This window comes from Notechis scutatus, chromosome 3 (assembly GCF_049901735.1).
Source record: "Notechis scutatus isolate UNSWTSFEM ecotype Mainland chromosome 3, rNotScu1.2, whole genome shotgun sequence".
Lineage (NCBI taxonomy): Eukaryota > Metazoa > Chordata > Lepidosauria > Squamata > Elapidae > Notechis > Notechis scutatus.
The window spans coordinates 183,821,779-183,848,676 of record NC_142011.1 but is presented as its reverse complement, the minus strand read 5'-3'; the positions used below and the strand labels follow the sequence as shown (position 1 = coordinate 183,848,676).

The 26,898-nt window shown below is 36.9% G+C and overlaps 2 protein-coding genes across 4 annotated transcripts in view; one reads left to right on the top strand and one right to left on the bottom strand.

Moving 5' to 3' along the window:
* The window catches only part of CCNE2 (cyclin E2), a 13,636-nt gene extending 11,701 nt beyond the window's left edge, over positions 1-1,935 (top strand). For both annotated transcript variants that reach the window (XM_026690760.2, XM_087962014.1), the window contains exons 11-12: positions 34-188; positions 884-1,935. In XM_026690760.2, coding sequence (XP_026546545.1) covers positions 34-188; positions 884-976 — 248 coding nt within the window. In that variant the 3' untranslated portion in view covers positions 977-1,935. The remainder of the gene's footprint in view (positions 1-33; positions 189-883) is intronic.
* On the bottom strand, positions 1,877-26,898 carry INTS8 (integrator complex subunit 8). 2 transcript variants are annotated; one of them, XM_026690744.2, is made up of 28 exons: positions 26,778-26,898; positions 24,815-24,988; positions 22,010-22,184; positions 21,489-21,629; positions 20,921-20,992; positions 20,199-20,250; positions 19,024-19,206; positions 18,169-18,276; positions 17,569-17,718; positions 16,736-16,836; positions 16,163-16,304; positions 15,485-15,555; positions 14,911-15,086; positions 13,068-13,201; positions 12,872-12,982; positions 12,198-12,399; positions 11,435-11,556; positions 10,023-10,207; positions 8,513-8,546; positions 6,486-6,542; positions 6,312-6,373; positions 5,790-5,911; positions 4,078-4,181; positions 2,952-3,002; positions 2,734-2,807; positions 2,597-2,661; positions 2,261-2,304; positions 1,877-2,098 (listed from the first exon to the last, which is right to left on the bottom strand). In XM_026690744.2, the coding sequence occupies exons 2-28, from the start codon at positions 24,942-24,944 to the stop codon at positions 1,982-1,984; spliced, it is 2,985 nt and encodes a 994-aa protein (XP_026546529.1). In that variant the 5' UTR covers positions 24,945-24,988; positions 26,778-26,898; the 3' UTR covers positions 1,877-1,981. The 2 variants fall into 2 exon arrangements, with proteins under 2 accessions (XP_026546529.1, XP_087818139.1); XM_087962013.1 differs by lacking the exon at positions 1,877-2,098 and having other exon boundaries at positions 2,261-2,394.

Here is a 26,898-nt window from a genome sequence, read left to right as displayed (position 1 = left end):
TCGCTACAATAAATTGTTTCACTTTGTTTTTAGGATTGGATTGGGCTAATATTGCAGAATGCGTTGAGTGGATGGAACCATTTTTCAAAGTAGCAAAAAAAATACCAGTGAAATTGAAAAATTTCAAGAAAATTGCAGTGGAAGATAGACACAACATACAAACCCATACAAATTATTTGGATATGTTGGTAAGAATGAATTTTCCCTCTTTAATGTGTTTGGTCTTCCATTGTGTTTATACTTTCTTGGAATTAGAATACTTTATATCTTTCCTAACTAATGTAGTTATTCGCTAGTAGTATGCGTTTTCCTATGGTTCTAAGATGGCAAAAATCATCTACCATGGTCTGGACAAGGCCTAGAACACTGGGGTGAGGAGTACCTGAAATCTAAAGAACAGTAGTTGAACTAGTCATGAACAAAAGGGTTGTCAGCAGAAAATGTTAAGACCATACGATCATCTGTGGAGACTTCCAGATTCAGGTCCAGCTGCTGACAAAGCATGCAATGATTTGGCTAGAGTTATGAATTTTAAACTAGCTGCTGACTTAATAATGCCTAAATGGTGACTTAATAATTTGACTACCATGATATGAATTTATTTTTTTTAAGGAATGATCATCAATAGGCAGCTTATAATAACTCTGAGATATGTGAAAGCCAGTGTGGTGGTGTTGTGAAAATGTTGGCCAAAATCCAATGAGACCCAGGTTAAAGTCTCGGCCGCAGAAGCTCTCACGTGACTTTGGACCACTCACTCCCTTTTGGCCCAACATACCTTGCAGAGTGATTATTTCACCTTTCCAAAGAAGTGACACAAAGAGGCTAGGAAGATTTCCCCACGCCCCTTTCATCACAATAATTTGTTCTTTTTATTGGATAGGATGAAATAAACTATGAAGTAGCGGTACCCAGTCAGCTATCACCGGTATCTACGGGAGGAATAATAACTCCTCCAAAGAGCTCTGAAAAGTGAAAACTCTGTGTGCAAAGACTGGGATCTTTGTTAAGACTGAATAAACACAGAGTTTTCACACATGATGTGGCTGAGAAGACTATCAGGATGCAACTGAAGGACGTTCACATGCAGCTGGCCTGGATCTTTGACATTTGAAGCCCAACAAGGCCTAGAGAAATTGGATTTCTTCTGATTAACTAAATTCATAATTAACTATGGATTTTTAACTTAAAGCTGTCTTAAGAAACTTTTATTTTTTTTAACAGATGCAAATGAATTGGTCAAATTTAGTTATTTGTGAATTTAATAGAACTGTTTCGCCAATTTTCTATTGGTGTATGCTGGTTTTGCATAGGATAAAACATTATTCTGACCTGAGTGAGGAAATCTGAATCTATGGACTCAACAAAGTGAGTCACTTTTCAGCTTGCACATCAGTGCAGCCACAAAATAAAAGCCTTTATATTAACCTTTTTAACCTAAGGTTACTAAGCCAATGTGCCTACTGCCATACACTTATTAGTGTAACTAAGGAATGGTAACAAACTGCCTTAATATAATAAAGCATGAATAGGGAATACAAAGACTGAAAAACTTTACTTTTAGAGGTAAAGAAGCAGTTTAAGAATTTTCCACTTAAACTGGAACATCTTCAGTGAACAGCTGCCATATCCTACCTCTTTCCTCATGAAGTGCTACTATATATTCTATAAACTAGCTGACTACAATGCAAGAGAAACAAAGACTGGATTGCAATAAGGACAGCTTGAATGCAAAGGAGAGCTTACATGCTGAATAGTAGGCCATTCTTCATTACAACTTGCATCTATTTTTCCACATGCAATATACAGCTAATCTAATTCTGTATTGTGAAAAATGAGGGATTTTATGTTTTATAAATAGGACAATACCACAGTATGTTTATAAATATGTATTATAAAAAATGCTCATGTTAAATAAAGTGTTGAAATATCTTGAAATGGACACTTTTCTTCTCCTTATATTGCAAAGGAAAGTAAGTTTTTAAAAGTAAAGCTTTGCCATTGCTTGAAGAAACTTCTTTTTTCGTCGTTGAGCAGCAAGTTGAAGTACTTCTTCTGGGTTGCTAGAATTCAGTTCGGTCTGCCCAATAGCTTTAATCTATGTGTCCAAACATCAACAAAAACTTAGGTTAGTAAATTCTTATTCACAGATTTTGTCAATGGGGGGAAAAGGGTGATTTTTTTAATGTAATGGTTTCACACACAGACTACTGCAATACCTTAGAAATTCCTTTCAATATAAGAAACTGTAAGAACTTACGGCTATCTGTTTCTTGTCTGTTTCGCCTCGCTTGTGATGAAGATCTGAAACACTGTTTAGGAAATTCCAGGAAACAGTCATCTAAATTCTTATTAGAAACAGTTTCCTTGCACCTTCTGTGAGCCTAATTCTTCCTCTGGCAAAATGAGCAAGGTCAAGGTCCTAATCTTTTAAAATGTAGCTTTTTTTAAATAGAGAAAGGATTTCCTTATTTTGTGCTATCTCCCTGCTACACTTATAAATTCAATTACCATTACCAGTTTAACTAATAGCCAATTACTAAAGCCATTCTGGTTGCAAATCAATCCCACGCAGCTTTTTAAAATAAAAGGATACATGTCAAGTATTCCAAGATAGTAATATCCCATATATAGTCATAATAAGAATCCATAGCATCATGGCTGAAAAACAGGGTTTCAGTTATTTTTATGCCATTTATATGTGTTTATTTGGTAAACGAAACTCTGGTTTACCTGTTTTGCTCCTGAAGTGCTTTAAATGCAGTTTTATAATCTACCTCTCGAAGAAACTGGCACAAAATTGCTACCTGGAAGAATAATGATTTGCTAATATATAACTTATCATGATTCATACAATAATACTGCACTCCAGATGAATGCAGTACAGGCCTGTTTTGGTAGTATTTCTCTCTTCACAATTTTCCCAATTAATAGATGATATATATTCTTACCTGTGTATGGCAATTGAGAAGAGAACAGCATTTTATCATTCGTTTAATCACCTATAGAGAAATATGCAAATTAAAGAAACTACAACTTATCCATTTACCTGGTACAGCTACCTAAATGGAAAACAATGAATACAAGTTATATTGCTTAACAATTGTTTTCTGCTTCACTACTGATAGCATAAGCAAAAACAACCTCTTTGAAACCAAACACATCTACCAATGTTCCATTGACTCTACTTGCTATAAATTGTTCCATTATTATCTTGGCTTCTAGTCTAGTTAGAATTACTGTGGATACCCAACTTCTGGAAATGCCAAAAGTATTGAAGAATCTGTATCACATCTGAATATAAAACAGCTTAATATACTGCTGGTACTAAAAGGCTCAAGATGACAGAAAGATACACTGTACAGTGCCAGGTTGCTAAATATTAAGCCTTCTAATTAATTATCAATACTTGCTGGGTTTATTATGTAATATCAACAATCAAAGCCTGGAATACATTCAAGTGTACATTGAAAGAGAAATGTCTGACCTCCAGAACATTCCTAGAACACCTCTGCAGGTCAGATTAACCCTAGAGGGGAAAGGACCTATCTGCCCCAGCATGAAGTAGCCAATGGACACTGGGCTGTTCTTGTTCTCCCATCGATCACCTGATTGTGCTACTAACAAGCATCAAAGCAAGTCAGATCTGATGCATCCTGAACCTGGCCGATTGCTCTCAAGGTGAAATGGCTATTATAGCACTAATACAACTAAGGTGATTTAAGGATGTCTAATGGATGGGCTGGAAGTGAAATAAAGATAGGAAAAAGTATGGTGGAGGGAGGGGAAGTGTTCATACTGTAATTTTGATATATATGGGGAAATGTCATTGAATGAGCAATTCCAAATAATGCACTTTATTCTAAGTTCACTGCAGTAGGAGAGATGATAAAAATGTCATAAAATAAGGAATTTGAAGTGCCCATGTTTAGAATGCTGAACTTTAATCAATGGTCCACTTTAATACAAAGCTTGTATTGTAGAGCAGCCCAGATCATCAGAGACCTCTGTGTGTGTGTGTGTGTGTGTGTGTGTGTCTATATTCCTTGCATACTGCTACCTAAACTCATCACTCACCTGATCAGTGTATACATCAGGTGGCACCATCTTAGTGAAGAAATCTGAGCACACTGCTCCTGCCTGAAGATAGTAGTGAAGTGCAGCAGAGTATTGATTAGTTGCTACATTAGAGATGGAGAAGACAAAAAAAGTTAATGATTTCATCTAGTGGTCATATTCACATGTAACACGAAGTTAAAGATTTTTAACTTCCAGATTTGTTAAATAATCCACAATGACCCAATTTATGCATAATGATATGGCTCATCATGCTAACCCCAAGATGCATTACACAACAGCTTAACATTTGTTGTGAATTAGGCCGGATTTTACAAGTTAGTTACACTGTCCTCTCTACCAACAATGTTTGACTAAGATGGACAAATTAAGGCAAAATATCCTGACAAAAGTAAAAGAAATAAAGTTTTCAGCCTTGGCCTCTAAGTGACACTGTCCTTGCACCAAAATGTTGTGGCACCTTCCCTTTGGAACATCACCTCTCCCAGACGTTAGATTGGCCCAATCCTATATATATATAAAACAGTGTGTGTGTGTGTATATATATATTGGGTTTTCTCCCGCGTAAAATTGGAAGTATTTTGGCGACGTTTCGACGAAATCTCATTCGTCATCTTCAGGCTTGTGTCTTCGGCTTTGTGCTTCTTGGAGTAATGTGAGCTTGCAGCTGTTTTTCTTTTAACTGCCAGTGGGAGTGCGGCTTGACTGGGTGGGGGCTTGGCTGTGTTCTGATTGGGTGGGGGTTGGCTGTGTTCTGATTGGCTGGGGGTGTGTTCTGTTCAGATGGGGGCTTGGTTGTGCTTAGGTTAGTCTTAGTTGCTGGGGGATTTGAGCTGGTGAGCTGTGATCCTGTTGTTTGGCTTCGCATTTGTGGTCATGCCACATCTTCATGGTGGGCGTCCGTTCGCTTCATGTATGGGTCGGAGGGGTTTGAAGCGGGTAGTGATGCAGCTGCGGTACGGCTTCTGGTCCGTGGTCGTGTATCATCATCTGTGTGGGTGTGAGTCTGCTTTCTACGTGGAAGTGTGGTGGTAGCATCAAAACGCCCACACAGCATGAATAAACAAGATGATACCTCCCGCCTACCAGCCATTTGGAAACCCGCCCTCATTAACAAACGAGTACCTAACATGAAGAATGACACCAGACCCACACCCACGAGGGCTACACAAGATGCTACCACCACATACATACATACATACATACATACATACATACATACATACATACATATATATATATATATATATATATATATATATATATGTTAAGTTTTCGTGGGTATTTATATGTATGGTATTCAAGCTTGTTCGGGTATTTTCCCGTCATTATAGTTGTGCTTTTAAAGCTGTAGCACGTTGCAGAATCTTATCTGCCATCATTAGGCTTCTGTATAGTGTTCGTCTGTGAGTCAGACTTTCACAGACTTTCACATAAAACAGAAACGGCTGTGAAAGTCTGACTCACAGACCAACACTACAGAAGCCTGATGATGGCAGATGACATTCTGCCAAACATGTCTACAACTTTAAAAGCACAACTATAATGACGTGGGAAAATACCGAACAAAGCTGAATACCATACATGTAAGTAACCGTGAAAACTTAAGAAAACATACATACATACATACATACATACATACATACATACATGCTGATATACTGCAAAACTTATATATAAAAATGGACAGAAACAGGTTTAACTCTACTTACCAAAATAAATATCTGCCTGAGTGATCAACCAGAAATGATTGTTTGAATTTATAGTGAGTACATAGCTGACTAGTTCTTTGACGGTGACAGCTACTGCTTCAAAATCTACTGACGACTGAAAGCTGAAATTGGAAAACATAATTATTAGGAATTGTATTTAAAACTATGATGTGGTTAAAATCTGTTTTAATAAAAATATTTAAATAATTCTATGTACTCCTCCATGTCCTGTTTAGTAATGTTACACTTAAAGGACAGAGTTCTAGACAAAAATTGGCCCCTTCACTGCTACATACATAAACTTCCTTTTCTGTTTTCTATTGGTTATGGAAATGATTGCACTCTAAATGTATTTCTTTATGACAGCCCCATTGAGATAGAAAAAGTTTCTCTGTTAATCTGAAATGACCAATGGAGCTTTACATGGGGCTCTGAGCGAAGAAATAACTTGTACAGATCTGAAGAAACAAAAATACATTTCGTTGTATTTATAAATAGAGTTGGACAAACAAAATTCCTTACTTAGGAAAAGATGATGGCCAAATGGAAATATACTCTGCTGTGACATTATTCACAATTAATTCCTAAAAAAAAGGAAAAATATTATATAGACACACATACAGTCAAGATAAAATAAGTAAGAGAATTCAAAAAGCACAGAGGATGATTTATGATAAAAGAGAATACTGCACTTACATGATTGTTATGAAGCTTGACAAACAAGGATAATATTGTTGTCAAAACCACAGGTTCCTATTAAAACATTGAGAAAACATGAGCTTATATAAAATAACAGCCTTTTCCCATGAAGTTCAGATTTTCTAGGCAAATTTTTGCCATGCAGATAGCCCTCATTTAACATGTTCAGTGACCATTTGAAGTTATGTCGGTGCCGAATAAGACAACCAGCTCCTGTGATTATCTTTTGGGACCTTCATTGCCAGCTTCTTACAAAGTCAGTGGGGCAGCAAACAGGGGGTTGCAAATGGTGGTCACATGATGTTGTCCTAACAATAGTGCGAGATGCACTTAACAACAATAACCCAAACTGCACTGTAAGTCATATGATGTCACTCAGCAATAGAGTTGCCAGTCCCAATTACTGTTGTTAAATGAGGACTACCTATATTGATTTAGGTTTATAGTGGTTTATCTTCATGCCCCACTAGACTTAACTACCTTAATTTGCTCCCAAATAATTCTCTAAAAGTTATCTTGGATACAATACTGCGTACAATTTGCTGGGGTCCTTTTTATAGAAATTGTTTTAAATCAATTTTCACATTTCTCAAATCTGAAGACAAGTTACAGTAACTATATTTTAAAATATTTTGTATTAACTCATTAGCAATGAAAATGATGTCCTTTAGAACAGTGGTCGCCAACCAGTGGGCCGGGGACCACTGGTGGTCCGCAGAGAAATGTCACCCCCAAAGCAATTAATCCAGGCTGCGCAGGAACACAAGGCTATGCTGCCCACATGGCCACAAGGCTTGTGTCGCTTGCATTGCAAACAACACGAGGTAGTGAGAGGGGGGGAAAGGGCGGGGGTGGGACTTGCCCCACTCACCCCATGTGCCTCGCCTGGCCACCGGGCTGCTTCTTTCTGCTTTTTTCTTCTTCTGCTTTTGTCTGCACACAAGGGAAGCAGCAAAAGTCTTTCTTTCTCTCCCCCAAACTCCGCCAGAAATGAGTCTTTGGGACCTTGCAAGGCATCCAGCTCCAAGAGATTGTGCCGGCAAAGACTCATTTCTGGCAGAATTTGGGGGAGAGAAAGAAAGACTTCTGCTGCTTCTGCTGCTTACTTTGCATGAAGCCAAAATTCTCTCTCTCTCTCTTCCCCTGAGAACAGAGCTGGAGACGGTATCCTGCGATCCCAAATAAAGAATGATTGATCGGTAGGAAAATTGGGTGGGGAATTTTCCTGCAGACTTTCTTTGGGATTTTCCCAGGGTCTATGGTCCCCAGGATTTAAAATTATGAATTTGGTGGTCCCTGAGGTCCAAAAGGTTGGCGACCCCTGCTTTAGAAGGCCGTATAATTGATGAAATCAGACTCATATCCCAGTCCTGCCACTCAGCAATAGGACAACTTATTCCCGTTGTTAATATGTCAAAAAATGTTTCTGACAAGTATAGTATGAAAATCACTTTCTTAATTAGAATATTTTTGTTTAGCGTCCTTATTAGCAATAGGGTGTTCATGGGATAAACCCCAAAAATAGACATGATGTTATGGTGACACACATAGGAAACAGGCAAAGTTTTGGTCACATCAGTGTAGTCGCCACTAACTTATGGTTAGTGTAGTCTGACTATACCCAGCAGGGATCCCTGTTCAGTAGAAACAGGCTTTTATGCTTTAACATAAACTCAAGGCCCACGGGCCACATCTGGCCCACGCGGTGCTTAAAATCTGGCCTGAGGAGCCGGCCTGGAAATAGCAAAGGCCTGGCTGGTGATGCCTCTGGCAGCCAAAATGGGGCGTGGGGGGTGCACACCCAGTTTTTGGCCTGGAATGGCCTCCTGCAGCACTCTGCTGGCCAAAATGGGGTGTGGGAGGTGCCCTGTTTTGGCCGGCTGGGTGCTGCAGGAGGCATCCGTCCCATCTTCCCCCCTCCTCCAGTCAGTCCGCGGAAAACTACAATGGTGAACCGGCTCTTGAAGAAACCCAGTTTGACACCCCTGCTTTAACACATTTATAATCTTTAACTCCAAACTCACCCGCAATTTTTTGATGAACGATAATAACTCATTCCTAAAGAGAAAATGTTTGTTTAATGTACTGACTTATTATTAGATTAGGTTTATAACTTTTTTTTTCTAGAAGAGTGAAACAATGTAAAAGATTTTAATACAGATCTAATCAATATTTGGACCCTCAAAAGGAGCAGCAAAAACAAAGCATACTCAAATAGTAAGGAGAAATGGCAAGACCTGACAATATGCATAAAACATACCAAAATATTGAAGTATCTCCACACTTTCTAATGGTAGTTCATGCCCCTATCCTCAACCTAAATTTTCTCTTCCAAAAGCAACCACCATTCTGGAGAGCATTTATTTCACCATGCCTTTATCGGTTTTACATATGTTTGTACTTCAGAAAAATTCTCCAGAATATGCCTATCTACCTGTCTTATCAGCTGCCTTGTTTTGGCTCCAATCTTTTTAGTGCTCATCACCTGAGTTTGCTATTTGTGAAAAAATTCCACTGTTCCTGGAATTATTCTGTTTACAATGTACAAACAAGATCATTAAATATTATGTAAATATGGTACAAGCTATGTATTTATTTTGTATATTGCACAGAACTTACCCTCAACCATTTTAGGAAACTACTTTTATTCTTAAAATAAAAGCTTAATTAGAAGTAAATTAGCTTAATTAGAAGTAAATTAGATATTCTTAGAAAATTTAACTACAAGCAAGATCTTTCTATGAGGACCCAGATTGTTGTTGGGGGCAATATGCTGACTCTATAAAACGCTGAGAGAGGGCTGTAAAGCACTGTGAAGCGGTATATAAATCTAATGTGATGACCCAGGGTGGGATACAAAAGCAACAAAGTCACAAAAATAGGTGAAGTCCCTTTAATTCCTTCAACTTGTCCTCCAAGGTCCAATTATCGTTGACTGGAGAAAAAACTCCCCCACGAACAGTTGTGAAAAGGAAGAAATTCCATTCAAATTCAAAATACATATAAATTATAAATAGGAAAAACAAAACAAACGACACTGAAGCAATTAATGAGGCAAGGCAGGATAAGGCCTTGAAGATGTCCACAGATATCAAAATACATACACTGGGAAGGACTTGCCAGAACTCAGAAAAGAACTGACAGACTAGAATTCATGCTTTGCTTCCAGCACTAGGCCATGCGCAGTTTGTCCTTTTAACCAGTCCTCACAACTGCAGCCTGTGAAGGGGATCAGGGCCCTTTCCTCCCCTGTAGACCACGCCATTCACGTTTCTCCCTTATCCGCTCCTCCCTACATGCCCTAGGATGAAGAGGGGATGGGCCTGGGTCTTCCTCTGAATGCCCAGCCGGCCTGTGCCCTTCCCCAGTTTCCTCCACAATCTCTGGAGCCCCACTCCCACTCCCTGTTGGCTGTTCCTCCTCTTCCTCAGAGTCAGACTCCAACGGAGGCATGACATCTAAGTCCTATTGCTATTAGATATAGAATAATATGATTACAACATTTAGGGATGTAAGAAAATTATAGCAGTTTACCTGTACATAATGCCTAATGTCGATTCTCTCTGCTTTATTAAACTCACTCTGCCATCATTCCCTCTTTTGTGTTGGTGGGATACACTGCAGATTTGTACAACAATCTCCCAAAGGTCTGTAGCTGCCCACCTGCCTTCTTTTGGTCCAGGAAGATCTTGACTTGTGGCAGCCAAAAGCTGGCCTAACTAAGCAAAAAAGAAGAAAGTCTTTGAATGCATTAATCTTATTTGTTCCAGCAATCTATCCCTATTGGAACTTAGTATTATCCAAGTTAATACTAAAATCATTAGCCAGAAATATGCAGGATACTTCAAAAGAACACATAGGTCCAGATAATTGTCCAGAAACACCATGCTCATCATAGTGCAGGTATTTCTGAAATTCAGAAGTTCAAATGCAGTTAAGGGCCTGAATAGGGAGCTTCTGATATTAAACAAATAGTCTAAAGCTCCCAACACATCTCAACTATTCAGAATTAATGATAGAGTTCTCTGATTTCGCTAATTTTGGACTATTGTATTATTATTCTTATAAAACTAAAATAATTCAGATTTTGGACCAGGCAAGATTCTTACTATATATATAAAGGTAAAGGTTTCCCCTGCCCTGTTGTGTCTGACTCTAGGAGGCAGTGCTCATTTCCATTTCTTGGTGGAGGGAGCCAGGATTGTCCAAGGACGGTTCCCTGATCATGTGGCCAGCATGTCTATAATCAAAGTGCATGGAGCAGTTACTTTCTCACCAAAGTGCAGAACTCAGAAAAGAACTGACAGACTAGAATTCATGCCAAAGTGTCTTTATCTACTTGCATTTGCATGCTTTTGAACTGCTAGGTGGGCAGGAGCTGGGGCAAGTAATGGGAGCTCATTCTGTCACATGGCACTCAGGTCTTGAACCCTGCCTGCCAGCTGACAAGCTCAGCATCTTTAACTGCTGAGCCACCATGTCCCCAATATGTATATACTTGATGTTATATGGTACAAGCTATCCTACCACAAAATCAATTGTGAATGGCCACAAAGAAATGTTATTTGCAAATGCAAATATTTTACCAAGCAAGGTAGAAATAAGTACAGATAGAAAAAACAAGCACTCGGGGAAAACAAGTAAAAGGGATGTATAATATTTGGACCAGAAGAGTGCTTTTGATCTGGCACGGACTCCCCTCCGTCTGTGAGATGACTACTTCCAGTCACATACTTGTGAATTCACACAGAAAAAAGTGCACCTTCTTTTAAGATACCAGTGGCAGCCTAGATCTGAAACTACCACTGCTCACTTTGGATCGGACTACTGAATACTGCTAGTAGACTACACCTTAACATATACAGCAAACAAGTTAGAACTTAACATATACAGCAAACAAGTTCAGGATCCCTCAATTAAGTAATCAATACAAAACTATGCCTTACCTTCACATAAGGATTAGTCTGTACCAATGAATGTGGAACGTGCATAGTTAAGTACTCGCTCTCCTGCCAGTTTAACAAAAAGGCAACACATTCCTCTGCTACAACTTGTCGAAGAGGAATATCTACAATGGATTTTAAAACAGGAACTGATCAGATGGTTCTTTACAAAAATTATATCCTTGAAAGTTGAAAGCAATTAACAAGCTTATGAAAACTTCCTTGCTTTTAAGAGAACTCTATGGTTTATGAAGTGGGAAATAGGGAGGAGGAGGAGGAAAGTGCCAAGACAGAACATGTGGGTTAGAGAAGTAATACCAATTATTTGTTTGTGGCTCATGAGCCATAAGCGGGAAATCTTGAATATACAATTCTATGTATGGCTGACCATCAATCAGCATTAATGTAGCATTACAACTGGCCAGCAGACAAAAATGCAATTGTAAGAACTATAACTGATAATAATACAATTGTAAATTGTAAAGATTGATAACTCTTAATAGAGCCAGTTTGGTTTAGGTAGTTAAGACACCAGGCTTGATAGAAGGAGACTGTGAGTTCTAGTCCCGTCTTAGCCATGAAAGCCAGTTGGGCCAGTCACTCATTCTCAGCCCAACCCATTTTACAGGGTGGTTGCTGTTGTGAGGAATAGAAGTTGTGCTTGCTGCCTTGAGTTATTTATAAAAATAATAAAGGTGGGATATAAACAAATAAATTCTTCCCAAAGATGGAAATCTTGCCATGTTCTTAACCTGAAGGTTCTTACCAGGCACCCTCATTTCTAAGTACCCCCGAACTCTGCTGATCAAGTCAGAGGGAGGACGTTCTCCGGAAAGTCCTACTCCTGCTTCATGGGTATAAATGTCCAGAAGCAGCATTTCATTCAGCATCACTTGGCGCAACTTCGGAGAAAACTCAGTCACAAGTTCAAGACAGGCAGCAAAAAGTTTCTTGGCATGGACAAAATCCTGCAACAAAAAGCAACAGGTTTTTGTTGTTGTTGTCACATTTACAAACAATTAGTAATGCTGAGATATTATAGCAGAAGACAGGTACTTGTGGCATTTTACATGCTAAGTTTTGTACAATACACCTACTTGTTACAGTTCAATGAAATTTAGTTCTAAATTTCTCTTGCATTCAAGAGGTATCTGACAAGTCATATGTCTTTCTTAGCATGTGCTGATATATTTAAAAAATTGAAACCAACAACTACAGAACTAAGAAATGAGGCATGAGAAAAATAAGAGAAATAAACAAGTAATCTTTAAAATATATTTAACCTTTCACACTATACAGACCCATAGTCAGTATATCCATGTAATAAGATAAGATTTTTTACATATTTTAATCATAAGTCAAAATACTATTATGACATTTTAATAATAAGGCAATTTTTCTTTGTGGCCTTTCAGAATACCAATAAGCAATCTTTCTCACCTTAATTGTACTGCAATGTAGTCCTTTTGCCATCAAGATGTAGACTAAATCTCTAGTCAAATTATCTTTAATTCCTAGGATAACATTGCCATAAACATTTGGAACTTCCCACTAGAAAAAATATACATATATTATATTTTTACATAATTATAACTATGTATCATTACATTCTTCATCTTTAAATAAAGGAAATTACCTTATTGGAAACTGTCCAGAAATGGCGTTCAGATGTCATACCGTGTAACTCAATTAAAATCTGGCGGATTCTCCAAGGATCCAGTGATAAAATAAGCTGATGCTCCAACTGGCCAATATTCACACTCGCTAAAGCTGGAAAAAAAACCACCATATATTTATTGCTGAGAAATTTATACCTAAGTGACCATTAACTGTAAGAATGGACACGATCTGTTCAAAAGTTAAGAAATGAGATAGCTTAATCTTTTCATTAATTTCAGCTGAAATTAGTGTAATTATGCAATTAAATAAAATATTATATTTACTGTCTGAAAAGGCAGGAGGAAGGCAGAGAATGCATTTTGTGTGCACGTGTTCTAAAGACATCACTTTTGAGTAACTAAATTAAATTAAATTGATAATGGGACTTTTCAGAGTATATACAGAATTGTACGTAAGGGTACATGCTTATTACACTGTTGTATCATGATTCTCAAAACAGGATTAATGGTTTGTTAATGGTCTTAGAGAAATTTGTCAGAACCTGGAGCAACCTTGTTGTCTTTCTTATCTTAAGAGGACCCTGGTCTCTCCCTATGCCTTTTCCATTTGACCCATCTAAAGACGCATCATCTAGTTATAATGATGAAAACTAAGCAAAAGCACAAGTTTATCAGAGCTTCCATCTTTGCTACTCTCTGCTAATCTTGCTAGCATCCTGTCATAAACGGTGGGATGGGGTTCAAAGCAGTAAAGGGGGGGGGGGCAGGTGCCCACAATGTCAGTGCAGGCAAACTAGTAAGAAGGTTCCATGCAAAACACCATCAGCAATCAAAGAGTCGCTGAGGGTATTTTTCATAAAACCTTCTTACTAGTTTATCTGCACTGACATTGTGCCCACTCTGCATCAGCTGATACCCTTTCCACTGCACTAAATATTGTAATTTCCCCTTAAAGTATCTCAAGTCTAGCATCCTCTTTATCTCATAGTGTTTCCTCCACCATCACCACCATCATGGGAGGCAGGGGCTTCTCCTCGACTGCTTTGGGCTTGGAGGTGCTTCAAATAAGAGGAGGAGGAGATGTACAGGAGGACAAGAAGACAGGAGATACACGTATGGGGGGGAGAGAGTGGCACTGACAGGAACCAGACATGTTAAACTGGATTAATCCAGCTGCCTCAAGGACACCTGGCATTGGAAAGAATGAGAAGCCATTGCAGGATACGCCCATCAGAGCGGTTCCCAAAACATCGCACTGGCATGCTATTGGACAATAACGATCTGGTCACAAGGGGGAAGGACCACAAAGGGGAAAATTTTGTAGTCTTTGCACAGGAAACCTTAGTTCTAGCCTTCCTTTATTTGCAACCACTAATCCTAGTAAAAGAACCCATCGCTTCAACCAAATATAGTTGAGGTCATTCTTTCCCAGGGATCTAGCTGGGACAAGCTTGAAAAAGTTACATGACTCCATTCCAAGTCCAAAACATTGCACTGATTTATCCTCCTGATAATAGCAGAGAAAACGAGCAGAAAAGCATCTCACTGTTGCAATCGTTATAAATGTAGGTGTTTCTCTCAGGTGCCTGCTCACGAGAGAATTGCTACTAATCAGTAAAAGAAGTTAAATAATCTGTAGACTTGTTGATATCCCATACTGAGCTATAAACTCCACTGTTCTGAAGTACAGACATATACATTAACCATAGCCAACAGAAATATGTGTAAGTGTGTCACTTAAGAAAACACGTCAATTCAACAAGCTGCATTAGCTGACTACAGTAAAAATATTCTTACCATATTATTTTATTCTGCTCAAAAAAAGGTTGTGAAAAATTTAAGGGAAGTGAGAGAAATTACCTGGAATATCATAAAATGATGTTATCAGTTTAGTGCCTAAATTGACTCGAAGCGACCTCTTCCTCATCTGATCAATGAGCAGTTTTCGTTCATCATCTTTCAATAGAGCTATGAAGAGCTCATGGGAGGAAATCATGAAGACAAATTGGAGATCTTCCAAACCCAGACACAGATTCCTGCACAGAATTAAGAGCAAATGTTTGTGGAAAGAAAAGTGACAACTTTTTTCTTCAGATTGCTGGGTTAGTAATACTTAGGAAATTCATATATCAATGAATTCTTAACAGAGATATCTTACAATGAATTACACTTCCAATTTAACCACATCACTTCCTCAGATTATGCTAATGAAAGCTGCATGATTGTAGGAAAAGTAGTTTTAGTAAGCTACTAATAGCTTGCAGGTGAGTATACATCTCCCTTTCAAAAACAAAATACCCTAATTTTCTCTTATATGGTTCTCTCTTCAGCAGCTTCCAGAATCGTTTCACTATCCCTTATCATCCAAAAAAAGGTAAAAGACAAAATTACTGTCCAATTTTTAACACAGTATAAATTCTTATCGCACACTTACTTTAGAAAATAAGCCATTTTTCTTTTTGAAGATTCTGGTGCATTTTCTACATGTATTGATTTTGAACACACCTAAGAAGTTTAAATATTGAATAATTAAATCTCAAGAAAAATCCAGTAAACTCTTTAGAAAAATAGAGTATGCATTTTTTGGCATGGTATATTCTTTGAAACCTTGTTTATAGCAATAACATTACATAGTTATCTTTTGAATGAAGGAAGCATTTTCTCTACCTAGTTTTAGTTACAAATTAGAAAAGCCACATATATAGACCCTAGAATAGGAAAGGATTTTTAAAAATGCTTATTGCATATGAAGAATCAGAGAAAAGTCTCATTTCACATTATGCAGTCATATTTCATCTAATGGAATTTTGTTTGTTTACTGGTATAACTTGCTTGAGACATCCGCATCTATTATGGTGATAATCCTCATTAATAATTAACCAAAATCAGATGCAGCATATAGAAAAAGCCACTTAACAAAACCTTAAAATGAGTTAGCTCATAAATTGGCAACATGCCAAGTTAGAGATGTACAAAAATCTGCCTTACGAAATGCCTTTAAAAGAAATAGCAGACTTGTCTTCAGATTTTTAAAGGAACATTAAACACGAATAATGAAATACAAGTGCATGTATGTGTGTATAGTTAAATCTAAAATTGGGTATATTTTTACCTCTAGGAGAAAGTCTATTTTTTCTTTGGTAGGTCTAAGAAACATCTGAGTAAACTGGACGCCAACTGGCCGACCCTGCATCACATCACAAACATTGTTGCATGCACAAACCTTGAAATAGATTTCATCAAGAACTTCATCTCTGTGTAAAATAAAAAATAAACCGAGGCAAATTGGCACACAAAAACTTACACGTGCTGTTTTTATATCCTAGTATAACAACCAATTATACATATGCAATATACATATGCAATACCTATCATACCATAGGATAAATAACATTACACAAACCATAGAAAAGGGTAAGAAAAACAAGCCAAAGAAATTAAGATAAGGAAAAACAAAAAAGGAAAGAAACGGAAATTTAAAAATTAAAACTAGTTCACACGAACACCATCCAACTGTACTTCTCCCTAACTTTCTATCCTTGCAAATTATTTTTCTTTCTCTGGGCTTGTACAACAGACAACTCAAAGGCAAAGGGTTGCTCAGCAATCTATCTACTCTGCTAGGCTTGACAAATAATTAATAGATGTGGGTCAGAGTGGTTCTCTCCTTCAATTTATGCCTCACCCTTGTTGAGCCTTCTGGGAGAGCTGCCGTAACACCGACTGTCTGAACTGAATTGGTAAAGTGGGCATGCGGTTATCTTCAAGGAAAATCTTTACCAGTTCCTAGAACACAAACACAGGCACTACTTGCATGTTTTAATTCAAAAGGTATGTGCTTCAAACTTCAGCACTGCAAAGCAGCATAGAGTGAGGCTTCATGTGGAAACAAACCACCAATTATACCACCAATTCACTGGGTGGTGTTGAGCTGTCAATGTTGTTTTGCCTAATAAACACCACAGATTTATTGTGAGGATGCAGGGGTGGGATCCGACAGGGTTAACTACCAGTTCGGTGATTTACGAGGTTCGGTGATTTATGATATGCTTCCCTGCACGCTGCGTACATGCCTGTAAATCGTCATCAGCATGCTGAGTGCAGAGAAGTAGCCTTTGAAAAAGCACTTTTTTCCTGCTTTTTTAACTGCAGCTGTGCCTTGCACCACAGCTGAAGTTGAAAAAGCAGGAAATAAAGGTCAGGTAAGAGTCCAGGTGGGCGGGTGGGCAAAAACATCAGCAGACATAGAACTGGTTCTATGTCTGCTGCTCTTCAGAGGTACCGGTTCTACAGAGGTGGACAGAACCGGTAGAAACCCACCCCTGTGAGGATGGCCCACTATTCTAAATTCCTTGCAAGAAAGATGGACCAGAAATTGAATCAGTAACAATGGTAAAAAAAAAAACTAATGTTAACCAATCAGCAGAAGCTATGCTCAACCCTTCAATAATACTTTGGAATGACTTGGAGAAATGAATAACCAGCTATAAGAGCAAGGCCTGTTTGTAGGCAGTTTACCTGGTAATTGCCAGATCTTAAGCAGCTATGAATTTGACTGTAGGGAGTTGACGGTTGTGAACTACTGTCAGAGGGGGCAAGGACACAACAAGCTTGACAGTAACCAGCTAGCCTCTTTTCATCTATCATGCAATGAAGTGATGAGCCAATCTAGAAAATACAATGTTATCAAAGTTGTAAAAATGTAGCAAACACTTCCAATGTTTTATGCTTCAAGGCAAACACCTTTCATACAGACTTGTTTCTCAAATTCCTATGGAAAGAGGTGTGATGATTTTCCAAGAATCGATACCATTTTGTTGTTGTTGTTATCAGTACTTATTTACCATTCTTCTTCTAAAAGATATCAGATCGGTTTGCAACATAGTATAACTTTGTTGTGCATAACAACTTACAACATCCTACTATTTAAAAAGAAACAAAATCACAATAATGGCAAGATTACTAGGTTGAACAAATGTTCTAATAATCTGAGGATCGGCCAGTCTTGTGAAACTATAGGCACTTTCTTGAAATTTGCAATGAAACTTCTAGATGGATTTCCATTTTCGGTAAAAACAAAATTCATTTCCTACTTTATTTTAAAACTTGTTAACTCACCTTTGAAATCAATTCCTTGGTTCTAAAAAATTTATCTCTGGCATTCCTATATAAATCAAAGTTTGTGGAACCCTGCTGGAAGTAGATGGCCCCTAAATCATAGCATACCTGAAACAGACCCCCCAAAAATATAGAAGAAAATTTTAATCCCTGTTGGAATCCTCAGAAGAAATTCTAAAGCAATGATTTAATGCGCAGAGACAAAATCTTTGCTCTATGTACTACATTAAAAATGTGCTTTCTCTTTCCAAACATTTGCAAATAAATCAGTCTTGAAACAATACAACAATTGTAAAAGTGACTATTCTTCACATTTTCAAAACACTTGAAAGCTACACTATCTTCAAATGTAGAATGTCAACAATGGCTGATGGGGCCATTAATTGTTTTAAAATGAATTTCATTTATGAATCCACAATTAAAGGTAGGCCTCAACTTTTACAACAATTACAATTGGAATTTTGACTGCGAAATAATGTGCTTGTTAAATGAGTCATTTTTACAACCATTTTTACTATGGCTGTTAAATGAATCATGTGCTCATTAAATGAATCATGCAGTTATTAAACGAATCATGTATAAATTAAACAAATCTGGCTTCCCCAACTGACTTTGATTGTTGGAAGCTGGCTGGAAAGGTTACAAATCTTACTCAGGTGACTGCACGGCTGCAACTACTGTAAATGCAAACTGGCTGCCAAGTGCCCTCTTTATTTATGAATAAAAATTAATTTGTGATCACATGATCGTGGGGGTAGTGATAGGCATAATTCGAGAACAGCTCATAATTCACTTTTTCCAAGGCTGTCATTAACTTAAAATCATTGTTACACAAACTCATTAAGATCAACCCACCTGGCATTGCATTTCCTCGGTGCTAATATTTAATCCGGCTGTAGAACTCTCTGTCTCTCCATTAACCATACCAGGTTCCATAGCTAGCAGATCTAACGTCCTTATAGTGTGAATGTAAAGGTCCTTGTTTAATTTGAGTGCTCCTTCCAAAACCAGAATGGAATCAGCAGCCTGTTCTTTTAGCTGGAACAACACAAAGGAACTTAAATGCTTAGTTATTAACACCTGTTTTGATTACTTAAGATAAATGCTGCACTTCTCTAATTCAAGCTACATCGAATTTTACACTAACAAATGTCAATTATCCCTCGGGTCAAATATCTCACATACTCAGTTATCTCCAAATAATAACCATTTAATATTCTCTGAGCTCAGAATGAGAAAGCTCATCATTACCCTGTAATTGCATGAAAAGAAAAATATGATTTACTTTTTGTAATGATTTTGGTTTACAGTTATTTATAAAGCAGTTCCTATGTATCAAGTATTGTCCTACAACACTCACAATGTCCTACCAAAGAGAAGAACACCTGTTACTAATCTTGCAACAGATGTATTTATGAATTATTTTTAAAAGAGAATTTATCTTTCCATTATGAAAGATGGTTTAAAGATAAACAGATCAACTTGGTGTTATGAGCAAGAAAATATAATTATATCTCTCTGAAATTCACAAGGTAAGCAATTATTTCTACCACCACTAATTTGATTCAGGTTTCTGCACAGCAATTTGAATGATACATATGATTGTACCCCTGTTGTTTTCACTATTTTGCCCTTGGGAGAGTGTGTATAAAATAGATTTTCTCCCCTCTACCGATACTTATCAGACAGACATGCTGGAATAAACTGCACAGTACTGCAACTGGCATTTTGTGATCTAGTTCCCTGCAAAACATCCTTATTCTGACTTATTATGTGAGTCTTCCCTATTGTATGATTTAAGTCAAAAGGCTAAGAATATAAAATATTCCCTCCTGAAAGAATTTTCTCACACAAACTTCACAAATTCAACATATCCAATGGAGCTGGAGTTAGAAGTAAGATGCTCCAATTATCACAGTAAAGATATCAAATGCCATTTTTATATGAGAAAGGTCCTAACTTTAACACTTTTCTTGAGTAATTGAATCAACTAACTTTTAATAGTGGATAACTTAATAAAAAGCCCTTACCACTTTCAAAATGTTATCTGTGACTTCCTTTTCTTGTTGCAACTGATTCATACTAAACAAAAAAGCCAAAAGCAATTGTAAAGTTATTATTGAATGCAATATCAAGTTATTGCACTATTTAGATTTCCAGTATACCTTATGTGTTTAGCATGCAACAGATATAGTTTGGTGTGGATGTTAAGGCATCAGGATAGAAACCAGAAGATGTAATCCCACCTTAGGCACAAAGGCAGCCAGGTGATTTGGGATCACTCTCTTTCAAGTCCTAGGAGGAGGCAAAGCAAACCACTTCCAGAATCTTTCCAAGAGAACTGCAGGGACTTTCCAGGCAGTCACCAAGGGTCAACACTGACTCAAACCCACAAATGGATACATAAATAAATAAGCAACAAAAAGGTTTTCCTTACATTTTTTGTAATAAACCACATTTCAAGATTGAAAACTGAATCATTTAAGGGTTAAGCTTTTTCAATAATTTTGTATTTGTTCTAAGAGAATCCGAATTATTTTATATAAATATACTGTAGTCAGGGATTGTGTCCTCTTTCCTCTAAAAATCTTGTAATACATATTTTAAACATATGCTGTAAGACTTCAATTGATCAGATAGCCAACTCAAAGGATGTGAGTATCAAACAAGTTTAATACATATTTTGTTCACACGCCGAGTTGAAAATTGGATCCTGATTTTGGTTTAGGCTGAAACAGATGGACAGACTTACACATTCAACTGAGGTGGACCAGGTTTTGCCAATCTGACAGGAAAACTACTGTTGACTATGGTTCTGATAGCCCTATTAAAAAAAAAAAGCAAAACTTAGCACAAAATAGTGAATTATTCTGATATTAGCATTATTTATCGGGGCTTATTTAAAAAATTAAAGCTGGTACAAATATGACAGCAAAAGGCTGATTTGCATGTAGCACACTGGAAATATTGATTTCACTCATTCTCCAATCTTCTAGTTGAGAACATAGAGAAATAAAACAGGGCTTCACTTTAGTTTATCGAATTTTTAAATTGTCATTTTTATGAATCAGGACCTGTAATCGAAAGCTCTAACCAATTTCAAAGGAAGAGACATTGGAAACCAACTAGCTTATTCTTTTCCCAGGCTAAAAATGATACGCAAATGGAATTACTGATTTATTTGTGTGACAGCTAATCAAAAAGAAAAAAAAGCCATCTAGTGTGCACGTACCACTTATAAACCTCATAAGCAGAATAGGATTTCTTTGACCTTAACACTTTACTTCTAGTAAAGAGTATTCAAGAAAAATAAATCTTACCATCTGTTGTAGAGCAATATAGCCATGGCAGTGGTTGGAGGTAAAGAGGCAAGGTCCATATCTATGTGTTTAGTTCCAGGAGGAACCTTACTGATGCACAACAATTCATTTAATAGCATGTTCAATACAGGTACAGATAAACTAAAAGACCAAAAAAAAATGAAGATTCATGATCAGCTCTTAATTTTGTTACAGAACATCACCAAAACAAAAACCATTAAGGTTCCAATGCAGTCTTTGTGCTATTTTTATTGTGCATCTAACCTACAAGCTGGAAAACAGAATAGCAAATAACTATCCCAGATGTTCTCCTATGGGGGTACAAACTAAATCTTAACTTAGTTTCCTGATTATTCATCATGATTACCAATGATTAATATGTCTTGAGACTGAATTTTTAGTTCATGTGTCTTTAAAATGGAAACTTCAAAATACTACTTATTTAGACAATAGGAAAATTAATACTTTTTACTATGACTTAATTATATGTAAACAATCTTATCTAAGAAGTCAACTGATACCTTTTCTCCAACACATCCAAATTCCACTTCAAATGTGCTGCAACTTTTAGAGCAAGTAATTTTAAAATCCGGTTTCTCTTATTATCAGGGGGAGGCTGAACTTGATTCTGTTCATTGACTAAAGGTTTGGAAGCCTGTTCCAAAAACTGAACAATTAGCTGGACTGGCGAAGGATCTGTCAAGAAAAAAAAAAGATTAAAATATGCATTGTATATTAAAATACCACCTATGGAGAAGCACATAAATGAATAGTAAACAAGCAACTTTTAAAGAAACATATATAGATATAATTTTTGTCTAAAAGAAAACTTAGTGAAATCATTGATGCCACTGGTTTTACTGTCAGAGCTATATCACTGTCATATTCAAACAACTATATTTTTATGCACACATAAAAAACCCACATACATTATGTGATGTGGACCTTGAAGATTTAAGTGCAGTGCAAGTAAGAATCAGCAAATACCTACTACTGCTTTTACTTCATTATGGGATAAAAGAATCCTACAAAATGTAGTAAAAATCCTAGAAAATAGGGGTTTCCGGTTTGTCGGCTTTGCGAGCGGTAGGGATTATGGCTGCGCGATCCCTGCCGCGCTAGCCGCTTTGGGGCTCTGATCCGGAAGGGTGCGGAGCAAGGCTGCCCTGCAGGGGCAGCTGAAGGTAGGGGATCCGGAAAGGGTTTGGGGTATTGCAGACCCCTCCCTGGCCGGCAGAACCTCCTTTTACCAAGACGGCGTAGCGGCGGTCTGTAATGGCCGCCACAAAGAAGCCGGCAGCTGGGCAAGTATGCGCAGGAGGAAGAGGAGAAAGTTTTTAAAAGTGAAAGTCTTCTTGGTCGATCCAGGACTCTGAGATATATTTAATTTAATTCCTGGAAGTGATGGTTTTTGGATGATTCTTTCCATAAGAGAAAGTAAGCGGCAATTCTGAGGTGCTGAAAGGAAAGTTTACTCTCCCTCCGACGGAATTAACAAACGGATATTGAGAAACCTGTTTTTTTTCAGGTAAAACTAGCTTTATGGGATAAGTCGGAAGGGAGAGGACAAAAATATATTTATCTGGCTGGATTTTGTTGGAGGAGATGCCTTAAGGATTTGGAGACAGAATTTTTTTAATAAGGCTTTAAAGCACAGATTTGGATTTTCTTTTTCCTTTGTCTGATACTACCCCTGGAAGAGAAAGTGGGAATTTTGGCTTGGCTTGGATTGATTGAGGATTGTGGACTTTGGGATTGTCTTACTTTTCTTTTGGAATATTTTGGTTGGAGTAAGAAGAAAGAGGGAAAAAAGAAAAGAAAAGATTTATAATGGCTTTCTCCCTTGAGGAACTGAGGGATGAATATGAGCAAACAAAAGCAGCCTGTAAAGATGGTATGGGAAAAGCTTTTCTATTTTTAGAAATGGCGCTGGTTAACTATGAACAGACAATGCGACAGATGGAACTACAACAAGAGGAAGACGAAGACACCATCTTTAATGAATCCCAAAATTTACCTAAGGAAGAAGGAAGGAAGAAAGCGAGGAAAATGAAGGACTTAAGATCTAAAAAACATTTAAGAAAGAGAAAATATGATGCAAAATAAATATAATGATAGCAAACAAAAGAAAAAGGGAATACAACAGAGAAGGGATGCCAGCAAGACAGAGGTTAGAAGAAGGTGGGGTAGGAAGATCGGGTGGGGGAAGAAAGAAAGGGGAAAGGCGGAGAAAAGCCACAAAGTTTTAAATTGGATGGGAAAAGAGGAATCTTTTCAGGATAAAGGGTAAAGTATAAATTTTCTTAAAAAAAGATTTTGCAAGGTACATAAGACGGTATTGTAATATTTGTATTAGAAATAGAAAATTAGAATGGTTTAAGAGTTAATAAGAAGTTAAAATGTTGAAATGTTTAATAATGATTGATTTTTAAAATGTAATAAAATATTGAAGGGAAAGGCAATGAGAATGTTATAAGATTTATTATTTAGATTTATTATTTAACTACGTATTTAGGAGGATACTATGTATTTAAACATTTCCGATTTATTACTCTGTTTTTATTGTTATTAAAAGTAAAAATTAATAGATAGAATGTACCAAGCAGAATCAGATTGGATATTAGGTGTCATTTTAAATGTTAATCTAATATTTAGGGAGAGGATAGAAAGGCATCATACTCTGATTAGAGATTTCAGGAGAAATTCTTTTTTTTTTTTTTTTAGTATAAGGAATGAGATAGAGTGATAATAAAGGATGGGCAAAAGATACAAATATAATGATTTAAATTAAGATGGATTGAATAAGATAGAATTATGAAGAGTGAAATGTGTGAGAAGTATATATAGAAGATACAGAATGGTAAATAAAATAGGTAATGATCTGTAAGATGAGCATGAATATAATTAAAGCCCATATAAAGAGAGGTACCGGGGCCAAGTTACTTTACTAAAAGATTTTTATATGTTTGTTTGTGTATGTTTATGTTTTTGAGAAGTATTGGTGAAACCTTTAGAAGCATAGAAATAAAATGACGATAATCAAGTCAGAAAGAAATAGAGGACAAGAGATGTTTTTATGTTCATTTAGAAATGGTTTAAAATAGAATTGTATTGTATAAGATAAGGTTTTATCTGACTTGTAAAATTTATAATGGAAAAAGGTTTAAATATGTAATGGTTGATGATGATTTGTTTGTTTTTGAAATTAATAAAACTTGTTTTAAAAAAAAAAATTCTAGAAAATAGAAAATGTTACCACATTCCTCTATCCTCTGCAATAATTTACGAAAATAAAAGTTTTAGCTTTGAACAACAGCATTATTTACCAGGAGAAGCCTTTTTCAGGTGTTTCTCCAGCAGAGACTCTTCTAGCAGGAACTCAAACCAGGAGGTCTGTGGGGGGGTGCATGGTCGGCTCGATGTGGCTGCCTCCCGATCAACAGCTTCTACGCTCATCTTCCTTTCTTGAATTCCTTTGAACAATCCTTTGGGTCAGCACCCTGATTTAGAAGCAACATGGATCATATCAGAACACAATTGCTTTATGAGATCTAAAAGTTTAACTGCAGGTCTTTTCATCTAGACTTGATTTCACAGTCCAAATATAACAAATTGGGATCTCCTATCTAGAGAAACTTTTCATCAAATTTACAAGTCAGAATTTTCATAATGAATAGAACCATGGCTCAGCTTTCATAAGACTGAAGCTTCCTTTGGCAATCTTTTTTCCCCATTTTTGGGGGGTGGTGGTGGTGGTGAAAGTTAAAAATTAACACAAGAAAAAAATAGAATAGACAGTACCCAATCAAAAAACAAATTCATAATAGTGATTAAAGTGAACTGAAAGAAAAAAAAGATCCATGTAATATTAATATTAAACAAGCTTAATCATATATTATAAATCTAGCCCATATTGTCCCATATTTTCATTTTACTAAAGATATTTTTAAAAATTGATAGAGAACATCTCTTGAATCCATACATGTACATACACAAACTGCTATATTTTCACCAAGTTATGTTAACATATATAATTATTTGAAGCCAAAAAAAGGCCACGGACATGACCAAATCATAAGAAAGCTGTAACATTAACACAGTGCATCTGATATCCAATTGTTAAAAACATTATTTAAGGAGTCCAATAATCACTAATTATAATGAATTAACTTCATTCCTAGATTTATGTTTGAGTGCTGAATCTGTGTTCACTCTGGCAACTGCCTGAATTAGCCCCTGCAATTTTTATAATAAGGTTTTCAGAAATGGCTTGCCATTATGTTCTTCCAAGGACTGAGATTGTATGGTCCAAGGTTACTCAGTTGGCTTCATAGCTAAGGTGAGATTAGAACTCAGAGTTCTAATTTCTAACCTGATGCCTTAACAATTATATTAAACTGACCTTCCCTAGATGATTAGAAGTATATTTTACATTTCTTAAAATCTGGATCCATTATTTTTCCAAAATCAGATATTCCAATTTCTCATTCTCCAAATATATTTGCAATATTAAGCTCTATTCCTTTCAGTTTTGTGTAAAATGGGATTGATTTTATTTCAAATACTTTGCCAGTTTTCTTTGCCAGACACTTCAGCTATAGAATACCCAATATATATTTTCTCCTAAGCAAAACCCAGATTTGACCCAACCAAAAATAAGGCTATTTTGTGAGCCTGGAAGCAGAATTTCAGAAGAAAATAAGATGTGCCAAGGTGCAGAAGAGACAGAACTACCAATATTCTCCTCCTGAAGTGGAATTTTGAGGAAAAGGGGGCATTTCCAAGTAACAATTGAATCAAAAAGGGAATCTGTTTTAGGGATAGCCTAGACTAAAGAAATAGGAAAAGGTCTTATCTGCACTCGCTTTAATATTTATGTTATGTATGTTACAATCACTTTTATATATCTCTGTATAATTTATATTATTGAATTTTTCTATCATTTGAACACAGCGTATCAATTCCGTCTTCCGGAGTGCTGAAATGCTTAAATTTACTCTTATGTGTTCAATTGGATCTTTGTTCACGGTTGCACCAAAAGAAAAAGCCAGGCATGGGAATTCTGGGAATTGAAGTCCAAACACCTGGACCTAACCTGGCCAAGTGTGAAAAACATTCACTGAAATACACGAAATGCCCCGTCTTTTCAGAGCCACGGCCTGCCCCACCTGAAGACCGTGATTGCTCCTGGTTCTCTTTGTTTATGTGAAAGCAACTGCCTTGTTATGCATCTAGTTCGCCTACTCACCCATACAAAACAGTTGAGAAAAGTCACTTCCCCCCCCTCACCTTTTCTGCACCTCGATCCTCTCGCAGATGAGGGCCACCACCTGCGGGCGCCCTGCCTACAATCAACCAAAATGGACGACACCTTCCCTCTCCCGCCCCCCCCCCGCACCCCTGCGAACCT